The sequence below is a fragment of the Larimichthys crocea genome, chromosome XIII (genome assembly GCF_000972845.2).
Source record: "Larimichthys crocea isolate SSNF chromosome XIII, L_crocea_2.0, whole genome shotgun sequence".
Lineage (NCBI taxonomy): Eukaryota > Metazoa > Chordata > Actinopteri > Sciaenidae > Larimichthys > Larimichthys crocea.
In genome coordinates this window covers 31,619,924-31,635,826 of record NC_040023.1, presented here as the reverse complement: position 1 = coordinate 31,635,826, position 15,903 = coordinate 31,619,924, and the positions used below count along the sequence as shown (strand labels likewise).

Here is a 15,903-nt window from a genome sequence, read left to right as displayed (position 1 = left end):
AACAAATGGTATAAAAAATTCCAGGGCGGAGGCTCCACCGAACCCCTGAGACCAACTCACCGAACCCCTAGGGTTCGATCGAACCCAGGTTAAGAACCACTGGTCTAACCTGTTGACCACTAAATAGTCTTCAGTTATGTGTGTTAAAAGACAGTTACACTGTAGTTCACTTCCTGCATTCCCTCACTAGCACTACAAGACTTTTACTGACACTTATTTATTTTAAAGTAATGTAGTGTCAAAGATTCACAAAATATAATTAGAGGCCTGGCACTTGTTTTCACTTGTAAACTTGAGTAATTACAACACAAGGTAAATCTAATGTAATCACAGAAAGTTAGCTATTGACAGAGGGTTTCCTTTGGGGGTGGAAATACCGAAATCAAATGAGCAAAAAAGCAGAAGTGACATGACATTTCCTGCCTTGTGCATCTTCAGTTATGTGTGCATAGATGTTTTTTTTGTATAAACATGAAAAGGTCAAGCAAACACATTCAAGCGACTTAAGTTTCCTGTTCTGACAAGACGGATTTCAACATGACCTCACTTGTGCCACATGCACAAAACCACTGCCGCAACTGACTCTGTGTGGTAATGTGGAGATGATTTAGACCCTACTATAACCCTCTTTTATTATCAGAGACACTGGAGTGTTGACTCAAAGCAGACCTCAATGTGAGGAGACAGTTACCACAGAGAAAGACACCTGAACTGCCAGAAATCAGCACACCAGAAGCAGAGGATGGTCTCATTTGATATATTCGAATTTGGACTATTGAACAACTTGCCATGAATTATTTGCTAATGCTTTCTTACCTGTGAAGTAATTTTTTTGTTTTGTTTCAACATGGGGCAGATGCTCTACCGACTGAGCTAAACAACACCCTCTGTTAAGTAATTTTGAGTAACATCTTTTGTAAGAAGAGCGGTTTTCCAGCCTGGGTCACTTGAAAGGACGAACACGGAAATCTGACCATTTGCTTCTTATGGTAAACACTAAGAGTAGTAGCTGAAATATTCAAAATAACTGGAATATCACTTTGCATTCTGCATTTTTATGTATGCTGCTACAATCTGGGTGGACAAATTATAAATATACAGCAAAGGGAGGAGTGGACACATTTGTGAAATACAATGTAATACAGAACCTTTGCAGTTTTTCCCTTCTCCTAAAGTTTAAATTTTAACAGACAGACACAGAGTGTCAAACGGTGGTGACGAAAATCTAGAATAATTTTTGAAGCTGTAATTTGTGGTGTTGTTTGAAAATAATAGCCCCCACATAGAGGCGTGGTCTTGAATCAGCATTACTTTTACATTTTAAGCTTCACAAAGCTTGATGCATGTGTGGTTGATTGTACAATTGTTCCTGTTCTGTGTCTGCGCCCTGAGCTTGACCACACACAGCAAACTGAAGGGCTACTCCTACTCCAACATTGAATGAAGTAGGAATTACTTTATCAAGATATCATCAAAAACAGAGGAAAAAGAAATCGCTAAGTTAGTACTGAACTCCCAATAATGAACAAGCAGAATTTCTAATAGTCAGTAAATAGAGTTGGGTTTTTTTTTGTTTTAAATATTGTATTGTTGCAAAGCCAACAGCAATAACCAACTGTGGCCCGATTTATCACCGTGGTAATAAATTACAGACAACATGCTGGTGTCATCTAGTGGTAAAACTCAGCAAGTCAAACAAATGGCCTGACAATAGAGACCTTTATTGCAAAATTAGATTTCATCGCATTACAATAAACATTTGCATTTTCAGAGTGTATTACTGGTTGGCTGTACATTATACTGCTGGTTAAAAGTGAAATTTTGTGTAAAAAAACAAATAAAAGTACTCAAACACAAATACTAACCAAGACCATTTTGTTCACCAGGTTTCTAAAACACGCTGAGCACTCTAACACAACTAATAGCAAAGATAAAATCAATTTCTTTAAATGTACAAAGTTTTTCTTACAAAAACAAGTAATTTTTCACAAGTTAAAAAAAGTCAGAGAAAATCTATAGACCCCTACAAATCTACATCAATACCCGTATCTGCTAAGACTACATGAAAGTTAAAAATGTTAAGAAAGTTGAAACTGAAACATGTTTACCAACTTGACTTTCACACCTATAAGTAAAATTCTGTACATGCTAAGGCACTTGTGGCAGCCACAATGTTTTATACATGAAAAGGCACAAACATTTTCATCTGTGCATCTCTTCTTTGTTTAAAAAAAAAAAAAAAAGAAGTGTTCATAGACATTCAGCATCGAATTTATGATAAGTGTAACGTAAATTATGCGACATAAAAATTAGCACAGCAAATTAACAGTGTGACTAAATATTTACAGTCTTAGAAATCATAGATGGATCAAAGCTGCGTTACTGGATAGGTTGCTTACGTCACGGTTGTTGTTGTTTTTTTTACACCACCAGGCTCTCCCGACTCACAGCTCCATTCTGTAATAAAATAAAAGTAGTGTCAACGTCACATATGAACTGGAAGAAAAACAAACATGCAGACTTCAGGAATAAGAGTTATACTATATTTTTCTTTTCATCAACAAATTCAGATCAAAGATCAACAAAGTGTTAGTCCATCACTCAATCCTTACCAAGCTCATTCATTCCTATTCAAGACTTAAATCTTATATATCATTTCATTCTTAAGAAAGGCTAAAAGTGCAATGGTTATTTTTTTTTTTAGCCACATAATAATACACCTTTTTGTGTACAAGTGAATATTTACAGCAACTCACAGGAAAATGCTGTAAATAGAAATGGATAAAAATTTGCAGAAACAGATACAGTCGTCCCTCACTATATCGCGGTTCACTTTTCGCAGACTCACTGTTTCGGGGATTTTTTTAGTGTAATTTTGCATGCTTTTTTTTACAGCGTACTGTACAGTATGAACGCGCATTGTGTTCTGTGTCCTTAATTGGCTAAGGGAGAACCGCACATGTGTTTTGTGTCCTGATTAACTAAGGGAGTACTGTACAAAATGCATGTAAAAAGGTGTATAAAAGTGTGTGGTTAGGGGTTTTACGGCCTTAAAACATGTATAATAATTGTAAAACTTACTTCGCGGATTTCGTTTATTGCGGGTTATTTTTAGAACGTATCCCCCGCGATAAACGAGGGACCACTGTAATACATAAATAAAGTTTTGGCGATAGTGATACAATGTTATAATCGACTAACTTGTCAAGGCCTTTAATAGGCTTAAAAGCTTGGCCATTAATGACGAGGCATCTTAAATAAAAGCCAGGTTAAAAAAAGATTGAGATTTTATTAAATAATGGCTACAATGTTGAAGTCACACAGATCCACAGGCGGACTGTACTAGAGACCACACACAGCCACAATGACTGTGTCTGAAAGATGGCCTGGTGCCAAGCCATTTATAGGAAACGTGTTATGAGTTGCATGTGCTCTGTGTCTGGTCTTTGTTACTCGGGTTGCTGACCTACAGTTTTTAGGAAGACCAAACAAAAGAGCACAGCAATAGTCAAATAAAGTGATCATCCTAATCTTTAGATAAGACTCACATTGCACATGTACTGAAACAACAAAATGCAATTTAACACCTAACCAGAAGTGTAAAAGCATTAGTGGATAGATATGAATATGCAAAGATATATAAAGGATGAATATGTAGTAATAATAAATATAAGGACAATGTTATAGTTGGTCAGCTATGGGTTTCTGAATGATGTTTTAAGATGAAAAATAGTAGCCTATACCCATCAAAGGTACTGTGAACGTGCCCAGTTTTGCTCTGACTCACTTTGCGAAGGTTGCTTTTCTTTGAAGATGACACACTTCCGTCTTCACTGTAGGGTGGAGGTGGAGGAGGTGGGTAGTTATCACGGCGATCAGGGTATCCAGAAGGTGGGTTTTGAGGAAGTGGTGGGGGTCCACGTGGTACTCTTCCGCGATCCGAACGGTCACTCTCGCTGTCCAGTCGATCCCGGCTGCGTGCCCTCTGCTGCTCTCCCAACTTCTTCCTCTCCATGGCTTCTCGCAGGAAGCTGTCATCGTAATCATCACGCCTGCCCCTGGCACCACCACCAGACTGGCGATCCCTCTCCAGGTCCATCAGGTCATCACGGCTGCGGCTGCGTCTCCCTGGGAGACCACCGTAGGCCCCTCCGTCTCCTCTGCGACGATCATCAGGGGAGTAGTCCCGGCGCCTGCGGTCATCATAGTCACGGTCATGGCCGCTACGGGCACTACTGCTCCACCCATCATCAGAGCTAAAAAGGCAGGAAGCAGAGGGTAAACAAACTTTGACAATGAGCACATCCTCTGTGGAAGTTGTAAGCAGTTTTAAATATCTGACTGACTGAGAACTTCACAGACAACAAACTTTCTACTAGTTACAGCAAAGGAAGTTGGATCATTTTGAAGATACCAAACATATTTTGGGTGGAAGCAGGGGTGGCAAATGACACACCAAATACAGCCAAATACAAAACATATCAAGTGGAGAATTCTCTGTAATAATGGCAGGGACGGCTGCCAGGGCAATATTGAGATGGTGGAAAACACCTAAACCCCCTGAACTAAAAGACTGAATAAACATCATGATCAAAACAGCTTCACATGAGGTAATGCTTAACAGAATGACTAACATGAATAAGATCAAGACACCAGTCTGGGACTTGTTTTGGACTCACGTCACATTGACCGATGATCCTACAGCCTTTTCCAGAGGATATCCATATCCATCTGCTTTCCAGCTGTGTAAACGCATCAATATGTCCCCTAAACTTTATCATCATTTATATGGTGTCTGTATTTTATTTTATTCTTGTTTTGTCATGCATCTGACGCTACATGTAATGTATAAGATGTCTATGCTATATATAATTTGTTGTATGGAGTTGCGTTTGGAAAGCATTTTATTTATTAACATATTGAAGTTGTAATGGAAACTGAAATGAAAATGGACTAATGACTGTGCAGCTCCTTGTGAGTCTTTCACAATGTTTGTCTGTTTTTAAATTTACATGAAACAGATTTTCAGAGTTCCCTCAACAATTAGTAAAACTGGGAAATTAATTTAAAAAACTGACACCCTTTTATGTTTTTCTGAGAGAAACGAGCAAGCTAATTCACATTACAGAGACCCATATTATCATATGTACACCTCTAACAATGCAAGACTAGGTGAACAGTCAGTCAGTTTAACTGCAATGTGGATGCAGCTCAGCTGAACCTGTGCTTGTCTTATTTGCAGCAGTTAAAACAACCAAAACCACGGAGACGACCAGTATGTAGTGACATTTCAGTTTGCAGGACCCACCCAGTGCACAAGTTCAACTGTAAAAAGGTCACTGATCAGGTTGATTCGAGCTGTTTAAATTGACATACTACCACATCAGGATCATGTCAAAAAACAAATCTTCTTGATTGATTGACATTACTATGCAATTATTATACAGCTGAAGGAAAAATAAGTGAAAAATAAATATTTAGATAAACATTATTGTGAAACTTAATCACCTGCTGCACACTTTATCATACATCATGTTTTCTTGACAATCTCTCAAAACTTATAAAGAAATCAATCATTCACATAAAAGAACCATCTGATGGTAATATGGAGGTGGTATTGAGGCGGAAGGGAAGAAGTCACAGATTGGTTTCATGGTATCATTTTTACTTCGATCTTCCAGGGGAGAGCACCTTCAATATTTTAAGAATCAATGGGAAGCCCCACACCCAACTCAACCAGAAAGAACTGTGTCTGTTTAAGTGACACCGTAGTCTTTTTTATCTTCAATCTTTTCAGCGTTCCAAATATCAAGAAATGAATAAACGGGTGGATCTATATTACTATACACTATAGCACTAACTGGTGCTGGATATTTCAGGTGGTTACCAATATAAATATGAAAGTTTTTAAAACACCCTATAAGAAGTGAACATTGCTGATAAAGAGCTGTTAATTTTGTTTTTTTTTTTCAAATAACTGGGACCGAGAAATGTACTGAGAGACATCTTGAAGTTTTCTACTGAAGGCATAAAAAAAAGAAGTCCTGCTCAACCAAAGACAATAAAAACAAAAATAAACTATTCATTTTTACCAAGTGTTGCCTGTGAAATGAAGTCAACACCCACGTGCCAAATACTGCAATTCCTTGAACGGCCTCTTTACAAAACGGGTCAATCTCCATCTGCTCTTGTATTAAAATGCCTAATTTCATGGCAGAAATGTTTACAGCCTGAAACACAAGAACCATTTTGGTCTCTATAGCTAATTTTCCTCTTCATTACAACTGTACTGAGGGTGAATTTGTATATAACTGATCGTCAGGTTTGAGCAACTAGACTTCATTTAGTCCGTCTAAACTTCTACCAGGCTCCACATCTTTGCCCATGTTTGGATTGCCAAAATGGTGAAGGCCGGAGTGACAGTGAACAGTGAACTTTATTCCCTTGTGAAAACCCTTTTTTGTGCCAAACATTTGTCCCTCAACTTACTGATTTGATCGTAGCAAATCCTAGTAAAGCCTAAAGGGAATTATCCCATGCAAAACACACTTATTCAACACTAAATTCCTCCTGATCCAGGGTGCATATAATCCTATAATTAGTAAATGGGTATAAATAAGGGGATTTTTTAAATTTAGCTTATCTTCAGAAAAGGAGAGATATTTACTCACTCCACTGAACTTCTAAGAAATAAAGTCTAGTTCTAACATCAGCTATTGCGAGCTTTGCTGGTCCTGTAAGATAGAGACAATAAAGACTAAAAGAGAAGCAGTAAGTAGCATAGGAGGCTGAACTGTGAACTATGAACTGTGCTTTGCTGTAACTGTAAAAGCAATAGACCGTGGTCTCGCTTAGGGAAATAAGACTCACCCTCTCCTGCCTCTGGGCTCATCCGGACGGCGGTGTGGTGGGTAGTCATCTCGGCCATGGCGCCGTCCAATATCGTCAAGGTTGTCCATGGAGCGGGCGCGTACACGATCCCCCATGTATCCTCCACCACGGCGTGGGTAGTCGTCTCGGTGGTGGCCTTGCTGGGAAACACTACTGATTGTGCTCATTGCTTCATCCCGATCGTAGACTGTGGCCAGAGGTGGTGGCTGGGAACGACCTCCACGACCTCGCGGCTCCAAGCTATCATGCAAGGAACTGACTTCACTCATGTTATCCACTGAGAGAGGAAAAATAGAGAAGAGATGGTGGATCAGAGGAGAGAGTATGAGCAAACAAAAGCCTTATTTGGACAGGATTACCATCACAGGGGAAGGTATTCTTTGTTCCTCTGTAATTTAACCATCACTGAATTATAGATATATGGTTTGTAATAGACATGGACGCAGAGCGGGACAAAAGCCTCCCCAGGCAACACAGGGGACTCATGTCTCAGTCGAATCTTAACATGTAGCACATACCAAGAATATCATTACCTGCGATGTGCATCATGAATAAATGTCCATAAATCCACTTAGAAATAGTTATGCATGTATTTTGAAATTGAACAGATAGTAAAGCACATTATTATTTCTTGATTCAGATGATTCAGAATACCTGAAGAGAAGAATTTGTTTTAGTGGTTGAATGTTATGCTTGATTAATTTCTGACTTCTCAGAGATGCCCAGTGAGCCGTTCTCCGGTCACAATTATTACTGTGGCTGCCTCTTGACACCTTTTATCTGAAGTTGATTAATTTTCTCAAACAGCGGTCTAAGGCATAGTTAGTACGATGAGAGAATGGCAGGAAGTGATCAGTCACTCACAGCGGTTGTAGTTGGCAGGTCTAGCTGGGTCCAATTTGGAAAGCTCTTTCTCCATATAGTAAATGGCACGTGTTGCGTTCCCGTCAGGGTCCACCTGGATGCGATACCCACTGCGAGCTGGTGAGAAGAATAAAGGAAGTCAGAGTTCAGCTTTTCCGGTTTTATGCAGCCCTAAACTGAATCCATGTGTTTTGAACATGACTACAGTACAAGAAGTGACGCACTGAGAACCGGTACAGCTGCTAAATCTGACGGTTACTTGATCAAAATACCAAAGTGCCTGGATTATAAATATTATGTTGATCAGTACAACTATCACTAGAGCAGATGGCATCATTTGCCCCGCCAAAGCTTCCCATCCAGCCCACAGAGTGGACACTGATGATGAAGTTTTGTGATATCTGTTTGAACTTTACAAACTGGTTGAGCGTGGCAAAAAGTTCATGCAAATCAAACATCTCCTACAGCTGCCAACTTCACATTAAAAGCTTTTACTTGGAAAATCATGAGTTGACTTTTTATTGATACCTCAAGGGGAAATTCTTGTTTGTTAACATCATCAACGCAATTACTGTCACTTTGAACATTATTTTACATTTGTTTTTACAGCAGATCAAGAAGCAGCTACAGTGACGTGTTAGAAGAAAATCTGTGGCGTGACAGACTGTACACCTCCGAACTTCTAGGCAGACTCCTTTCATTATCGCTGTTCACAGACTCATATCGGTAAAATGAGATCATGGTCGCTCACAGAATGATCATAAACGGCCAACTGCGTCTTGGCTGCTTCCTCTTCTTCTTTTTGTGACTTGTAGTATTAAACTGCTGTTAACACTAATAACTAGGTTAGGTGTAGCATGAGCAGTGCCATCATAACTACCTGATCACATTAATATGTGCCAGGATATCTTTATCAAAAATCAGTCACAGAGGAATGCCCCAAGGGGAGACTAGTGAGAAAGAGCACTGGAAAGACGTCATATTATCTTTGACGTCTTATCAAACATCTGTTGAATGGGAAAGTTTTGTAGTGCACGGGGCAGTGCTACAGTGAATAAACAAATATTTACTCACTGTGGTCCACTGCACTGTCTTGGTCATGAAGCAAAGGCACCTGGGATCCCTGTCCCACTGCACAGACGAAACACAACAAGTTTAGACAAAGACTCAACATACATTACATCATTAAATAAATTAGGTAGGACATTTTATGTCAATATGAAACTCAGTTGGCTGACGTTGGTTGACTTTTACTGATCATGCCGATCGCAAGTTCATGAGAAGAGCTACAGAAATGATTCAGCAGCTGTGCCCTCCAATCAAAAGAGAAAAAAAACCAGCACACTAATTCACTCACCTGAGCTCGCACCATCATATTCTCGACTGTAACCGTTCGGGGGTGGTAGAGCTCCAGCACCGTTAGGTAGAGGAAGCAGGGGTAAGCCTGGCTGGTTCATTAGCGGGCCACCGTATGCTGGCTGAGCATACATACTGGGAGCATAGAGAGTGGGGGCATAGTGACTGGGCACACCTTTCTTCACTGCTTTTCCTGCCTCGTACACTGCAAAATAATGGAAGGTGGTTAAAGTGGAAAGAAAATACGATTGCAATAACACCTCTTTGGCAAGGACAGAAACTAACACACGTTTTTTCCAATAAATATATAGCTACAACCAGCAGCTGACCTGATTAGCTGAGCGAGACTAAAGACCAAAATGTAGTTCATATAAAACCACAACATGAGGTTTTATTTTTTGTATGTTGTACTAAAAATTTAAAAAAAAAGTTAATTAGTGACCCTAAAGGTGCAAGCAAGAAGGCCAATAAACATATTTCCTAAAATGTCAAACTATTACTTTTAAAAAGATGAAAGATTATTTGATTGAGCATAATCCTTTTTTGTGGTGAAAACAGAGACTCAAATTGTGCTTTTTCAAACTTATGGTTAGCTCTACAGTACACAAAATACAATAAATATTAATCAGCATTAATAATTAAACCCAATTTACAAGGCGGTTTAAAACAATCATTTAATTTAATACTTTAGGAGACATTTTGTGTGGGGGCTCTTAAGTAATTAATTTGTGTTAAATGTAATCAGACTGCAAGAACAGATACGTCTTTTTTTTTTTTTTCATACTTACATGCTCGTGGGCAGCAGCAGCGGTCTGGACAGCAGGGGCAGCTGATGTAACAGCAGCAGGTGTGTGGACAGCATTGACACCAACAGATTCCAATGAGCAGCAACAGCAACAGGAATCCCAACACCACCAGAACAACCAGGAGCCAGTCTGTGCAGAACACCAGGGGGTGCATTAGATACATTTAAATCAAAGATTTACATTATTAATTCACAAGACATGATTTTACTCCTTTAACAGGTTAGTTTGCGGTCTTGAACTATAGATACAGTTGTCTACAGATTATGTATACATTGTTTTTTGTAATAAATCACAGAAATTCTGTTTTAGCAGAGGGAGGAGCAGCAGCACTAGCAGTTTGTGGCTTGACAAAAATAGACCTACACTCCCAGAGCACTAGATTAAACTGCTTATTGTTAAGTATATGCAAACAATCTAGGTAAATCATTGGGTAACTCTTTGTTATTGAGTGTTCAGACTAACAAAACATGTTGTCTACAGTGGTAATTTCGTATTTTTTTCAAACCGGTAAAGCCGGTTTGTCTTTGAAGCCCAGGCATTCTTTCATGCTGCAAGTCAGATCAAGCAGCATAGAAACAAACACAGCATAGAGAGGGGAGACGCTGTTTGTTCGAATAAATCAGCTAAAATAGAAACTGGATTAGCAGAACACAGTGTAAGAAACATAATTTGGCCATGTACACTGATAAGGAAATGTGTCCTCAATGTCCTTTTGTTGCAACTAGGAAGCTACAGAAAGACACACACATGGGGCTGAGTAGGGAGTGTGAGGTGAGGAAAGTGAAGAATACAAGTGAAGCATAAAACAAGCAGAAGAAGTTGGGTTTGCAGAAACTTGTCATTATATTGTTAAATGTTCACCAACGACAGGATGTTTATATGCTGAGGCCCATTTTCAAGATGAGTCATGGTTTGTCAGACTTGTGCAATAAGTTCAAACGTGACTAGTTAATCTGTTTGTCTAAAAGCCTGAACTGTTCAAATTGCCCAACAAAAGCAAAAAATACATATCTGAATTGTTTTAAAACACACAACCTAGGTGACCTCAAGCAATGCAACCAGAGTATTTATTTTTTTTTAAATGTTTGCAGAGCTTATCTTCTTTAGAGCTAAACCTCTTCCTAATTCATACATGTTTCTGTGGGACTAAAACATGACTGAGCTATATCAAGGGGCTTGTACTACCTTCCATAACCAGTAAGTCAATGCCAGGCAGGAGGTCAGTAGTATTTGACTTTCTCTCTGTGAAAGAAAGATAAAGCCACAATTACTTTAAAGTGGTATCGGTCTAATTTTATGGCCAACAACTAAAGACTCTAAAAACTTTTTAAAAACTGCGATTGTGGCAAGTATCCTTTCTGATGACTGTACATTTCCCCCCACACACTAGTCCATTAGTCACTGCAAAATTTCTCTGGTCAAGTTTATTTGAAACGTTTGTGGCTATTTGTGGAAAAACTTATGTGCTATTGGTTTAACGTGGAGGAGGGGAGTGAAAGGCAAAGCACAGAGAGAATAGGCAGTCTGCGGTATACTTACAGAATGTGAGCATGTGCGGCTACAAAAATAACTTACCAAGAACAATTAGTTCTGTGTAGTCTTCACTGTTTCCTGAAAGATCCTGAGAAGAGACCACAGAACAGACGTAGACACCACTGTCGCCCCATGCAGTCTGTGCAATATTCAGGTCTGCATCTGTGAGAAACAATCGAACCACAGGTTTGATTTTTGTTGAAAAGTATCTACAGTATTATTATTTACTATCAATACAACCTTATAGTTGTGGGATCTGATAATAATCCCTGTTAAAGTTCAGTATTTTGACATCTTAAACAAGAAAACCAGAAAACATTTCTGCTCATTCTCTGTGGGTGTTTTTTTCCCCCTACACTGTGGTCCTCTTAAGTCCTTAAACCGGTGCTGCAGCAAAAAGTTTTTTTTTTCATTCACTTGAAGCTGCAGGTGCAATAAAAACAAGATGTTTCCTTTGGCTTGTGTTCAGTGGTTTGAGTGAGTGTGTGCATCACATACTTCCTGCGTGACCCTGCAGCAAATTGCCCAATTTGCCTATTGTACCCTCACTGTAAAACTAAAATTAGGGTCAGCATCTGTTTGCCTCAAGTTTCTCTCAGCTTGTCAAGTTAAACACTGATGACATATTCTTGTATTGTGGTTACATTTGTGATTTTACTTGGACCACTCCTAAAACTGCCATTTTGCCTTCATCAAAAATAGTCATCAAAGACTACAGAGCACAGAAATACTGTGTGACTGTGTACAGGGAAGAAAGAAAGTAAGACGGAAACAGAAAGTAATTAGCCGTTTCAGCCGTTTTAATTTGTCTGAAACACACTGAATCATATATGACTGTGACAGTGCCAAAAAATGTCAAATACGCATGGTGGCAGCATAGACTATACTGGACAGCTGAATTGGATAGCTATTGTTTTAAAAGCTGATGTCAGTCTACACACTGAATCACTGTCATCTAAGTCAATTTTTTTTTATTACAGGAACTCAAGCAGAAGCTTGCTTGTGTATAATCCAGTCATAAATCCACTGGTTTCAGGATGTTTCTTGTCATTTTATGTTCTTTTTTAATGTGTGCGCTACCTCTACTACGTCAGATATTGAAAGTATGAGTATGTGGAAAAAGAATCGTATCTTTCTCTGAATTTTCCGGAACAGTCTAGTTCAAAAAACCCGTTCTGTCCCACCAACCACACATTTATGTCGATTCAGTCTGAACAGCAGATCTACACGTAAATGATGAGTGAGAAGAAGCCATTAACAATTTTCAGAGTAAATATGTGGCAAGAAACAATTACTAAGAGCAGATGTAAGATAATTCACTACCTTTGACATATGTGTGCCAATAATTCAGTTTAAAATATATTCACTCTGGATTTTCTGTCTGTGAAACATCTCCCCCCACAATCAAATCACTTAAAACATGAAATTCAACATGACCAAAAATTTTGATCAACTCACTGTTAATGATGCTGATTTTGCGGCCCTGGTAATCCGAGCCGAGGGTAACAGCATTGCCTTGTTTGGAGGCCACTATGCGCACAGTCCTCAAGCTGTCGGCACACTCGATGTTCGGGTCATAGTTTGGGTTATTCTGAGACAGGATGTTCTCCGCACTGCTGGGATTCAGTGCAGCCTGGATGGGGTCCCGGCAATATGATTTATACCTCCATGTGACAACAGGACTCTGACCAGTGGCGGTTGTCTGGTAATTACAGTTGAGGGTGACGGGCTGGAAGAGGATCACAATGTACCTCTTTGTGGGACACTGGACAGAGATGCCCATGATGGACTCTAGAAAGAAATTCAAGGTACTGTTACTCACATTTTGCAATACTAGGTAAAGGACTCTAATTAGTCTGAAAAAAAAAAAAACCCTGGGCGTGGTATATGACAAACAATATTTCCTCTCTGCTAGTATCACTGAGAGTGGGGGTGATGAGTCATCTCAGATGAGGTAACAGCCTGACCATTACAGCCCAGTAAATGATTGTGACAACAGAAACTTGCACATCAAGAGACGTGACCGTGTCTGCTTCTAGTTTTGGGTTTGTTTGTTTTTTCATTCCATATTATTTACAGCCTGAGATGTTAGAGGAGGTGGTCTCATTCACTTTTCTCTCATCCTGCAGATTTCCCCATACTTCTAAAGTTTAATGTAAAGGCAAACAACACACACAGACAGAAATCTCTGTAATACGACACTACATTTGATTAAATACAATATATCACTTTGAAAATATGACATTTGTTGACCTCAATTTGCAATTGCATATTTTGTGTACAGCTTTTATTTGCATTACAGGATGCAACTATATTTTCTAGCATAAAAAATGTAAACCAGTGTCAAAGAATACACAGTGGGACAGTCCCACCAACCAGAGGAAACCATTTGTTACAGCTTCCTGTTAGATTCTTCTGTAGCTCTAATTCACTAAATTGTGACAGGCTTTTCTGGGGCCTTTTTTCATTCAGCTTCATGCTATGTGGATGTGGGTTGTGGTCGCTTGTCAAGTCAATGGTTTTAGACTGGAAGGTAAGCTCAGACTCAAACTTCCTCTCAGCTTGCTCCACGAATATATATCTTTAATTTAAACATAGTAAGTTACAAGAGGAACGAGTCAACACATTTCTCAAAAAATAAATATGTGGTTACCAGATGACACATTCAGCAAGACAACATCCTAATTTGGTAGGCCTGTCTATCTATTTTGTAACCCTATCATTTTCTGGGTTAAAACATACATAACGTCAACAAAGCACAAAATTATAACCAGTTTTATTGTAGGAGACTATTCTCAACATAAAAAACAAACAGCTATCAACTCTTTTTTTTTGGAACAGGTTGGTTTATGGTTAAAAAGCTTGTTTAATGAACTGTTATTCGATAATTACTACAACATTCGCATTAAATTAACATTAACGGGGACAAAAAAAAAGTCACTACACGAAAAAATAATCTTTAAAAAGTGTCAAAAGTGAGAAAGACTCGAGCAGGCGCACTAACAGTGTTTATCAACCGACTTTTCACGGAAGAGGGCCCACCCAAAAAAAAAACAGGCCAACTCACCTGTAGCCAGCAAAGCGCCGATGATTAACGTCCAAAACATGTTTTATCCTCTTTTCTTTGGTTCTCAGTCGACTTTTAATATTATTATTGTATCAAATCCACAGGAAAAAAAACCTCCAGGTTATGCATAACATTACGCGCAACTGTACTTCGCCTCAGCCAGGTAGTTCCAGCTCCATTTTGTGTCTTTGTATGTTGTAAGCGAGGAGGAGGAGGAGTACCTGAACGCCCCACGTCAGGCGCATAGCCAACAGGTGAGTTTTCACAGACCGGTTGTGAAACACAGGGGTGTGTACAGACTTTAGAGTTGTTGTTTTTTTGGTCGATGGTGAATTGGTTTGACTAAAAGGACCTGGTGGTGAGGACAAAATGGTATTGTAACACGAAACTGTTTGTTTGTCACAGTTTTTGTCCGCTAAGATTGAATCTTGACCGAGAAATAATGTGCAACCCACCTACCTACTTGGTATGAACCACATACAGATAACACTATCAATGCACTGTTTGTTAATGTTCCACCCGGTACCCTGTGTGTGTGTGTGTGTGTGTGTGTGTGTGCGTGTGTGTGTGTGTGTGTGTGCGTGTGTGTGTGTGTGTGTGTGCGCGCGCGCGCGTGCGTGTGCGTGCGTGCGTGGGAGCGAATGAGAACTGTGCGGTGTGCGCGTGTGTGATGAGTAACCAAGTAACCAAAACCAAGAAACCAAGTATGCAATTTTCCCACTGTAGTGGCACACTCTGTTATCACGAGATTATCTCCACAGCGATGGGGTGGAATATAAAGTGGCCTACATTTACTAGTACAACAAGTACAACTTTGAGGTACTTGTACTTGAGGTACTTGAGGTACTTTACTTAAGTATTTCCTTTTTTTTCTATTTTATATGCCTGCTTCTACAGCACCCCAGTTCAAATGGAAATATTCTACTTGTACTCGTTTATTTTATTTATTTCATCACTTTAGTTACTTTAAAGATTCAAATTCAAATATAAAAGATTTTATTGATCCCCTTCATGAAACTGACAGGCAGTATTTAAACCAAATATAAGCCCCGCTTTTACCAGCTGCCTCGTTGAAGTAATGAAATAATTAATAGAATTAAAAATAGCATAATGTATATTGCTTTTGCTACTCAAACTTCAGACTTTGCAGATATAGAATATTTACAACTACCCAGCAGTAGTTAAACCTTAAAAAGTATGCTTAAACATTAATACATCAATAATTATAATATAATACTGTTCAAAAAAGGGTCTGATCTGTATAATGAGTACTTTTAGTTTTGGTATTTTAGTAGGCCTAACCCTTTTACTTCAGTAAGTTGCACGCAGGACTTTAACAGTAACAGTACTTTTACCTAAGTTAAAGATCTGACTTCTGTGTCCACT

General features: G+C 39.1%; 1 protein-coding gene across 2 annotated transcripts; it reads right to left on the bottom strand.

Moving 5' to 3' along the window:
- Positions 1 to 1,700: 1,700 nt before the first annotated feature.
- Positions 1,701 to 14,774, bottom strand: lsr (lipolysis stimulated lipoprotein receptor). 2 transcript variants are annotated; one of them, XM_010745030.3, is made up of 11 exons: positions 14,518 to 14,774; positions 12,909 to 13,241; positions 11,493 to 11,612; positions 11,103 to 11,159; positions 9,900 to 10,046; positions 9,113 to 9,316; positions 8,830 to 8,886; positions 7,756 to 7,872; positions 6,871 to 7,168; positions 3,788 to 4,256; positions 1,701 to 2,457 (listed from the first exon to the last, which is right to left on the bottom strand). In XM_010745030.3, the coding sequence occupies exons 1-11, from the start codon at positions 14,555 to 14,557 to the stop codon at positions 2,422 to 2,424; spliced, it is 1,878 nt and encodes a 625-aa protein (XP_010743332.3). In that variant the 5' UTR covers positions 14,558 to 14,774; the 3' UTR covers positions 1,701 to 2,421. The 2 variants fall into 2 exon arrangements, with proteins under 2 accessions (XP_010743332.3, XP_010743333.3); XM_010745031.3 differs by lacking the exon at positions 11,103 to 11,159.
- Between the last annotated feature and the right edge of the window lie 1,129 nt (positions 14,775 to 15,903).

Bases quoted from the DNA above. Each gene is read 5' to 3' on its own strand.
- lsr (XM_010745030.3), bottom strand. From the start codon at position 14,557: ATGTTTTGGACGTTAATCATCGGCGCTTTGCTGGCTACAG. The intron at 7,873-8,829 runs GTGAGTAAATAT...TCTTCTCACCAG, and splicing joins AGACAGTGCAGTGGACCACA to CTCGCAGTGGGTATCGCATC. The intron at 7,169-7,755 runs GTGAGTGACTGA...TTCCTCTCTCAG, and splicing joins ACCTGCCAACTACAACCGCT to TGGATAACATGAGTGAAGTC.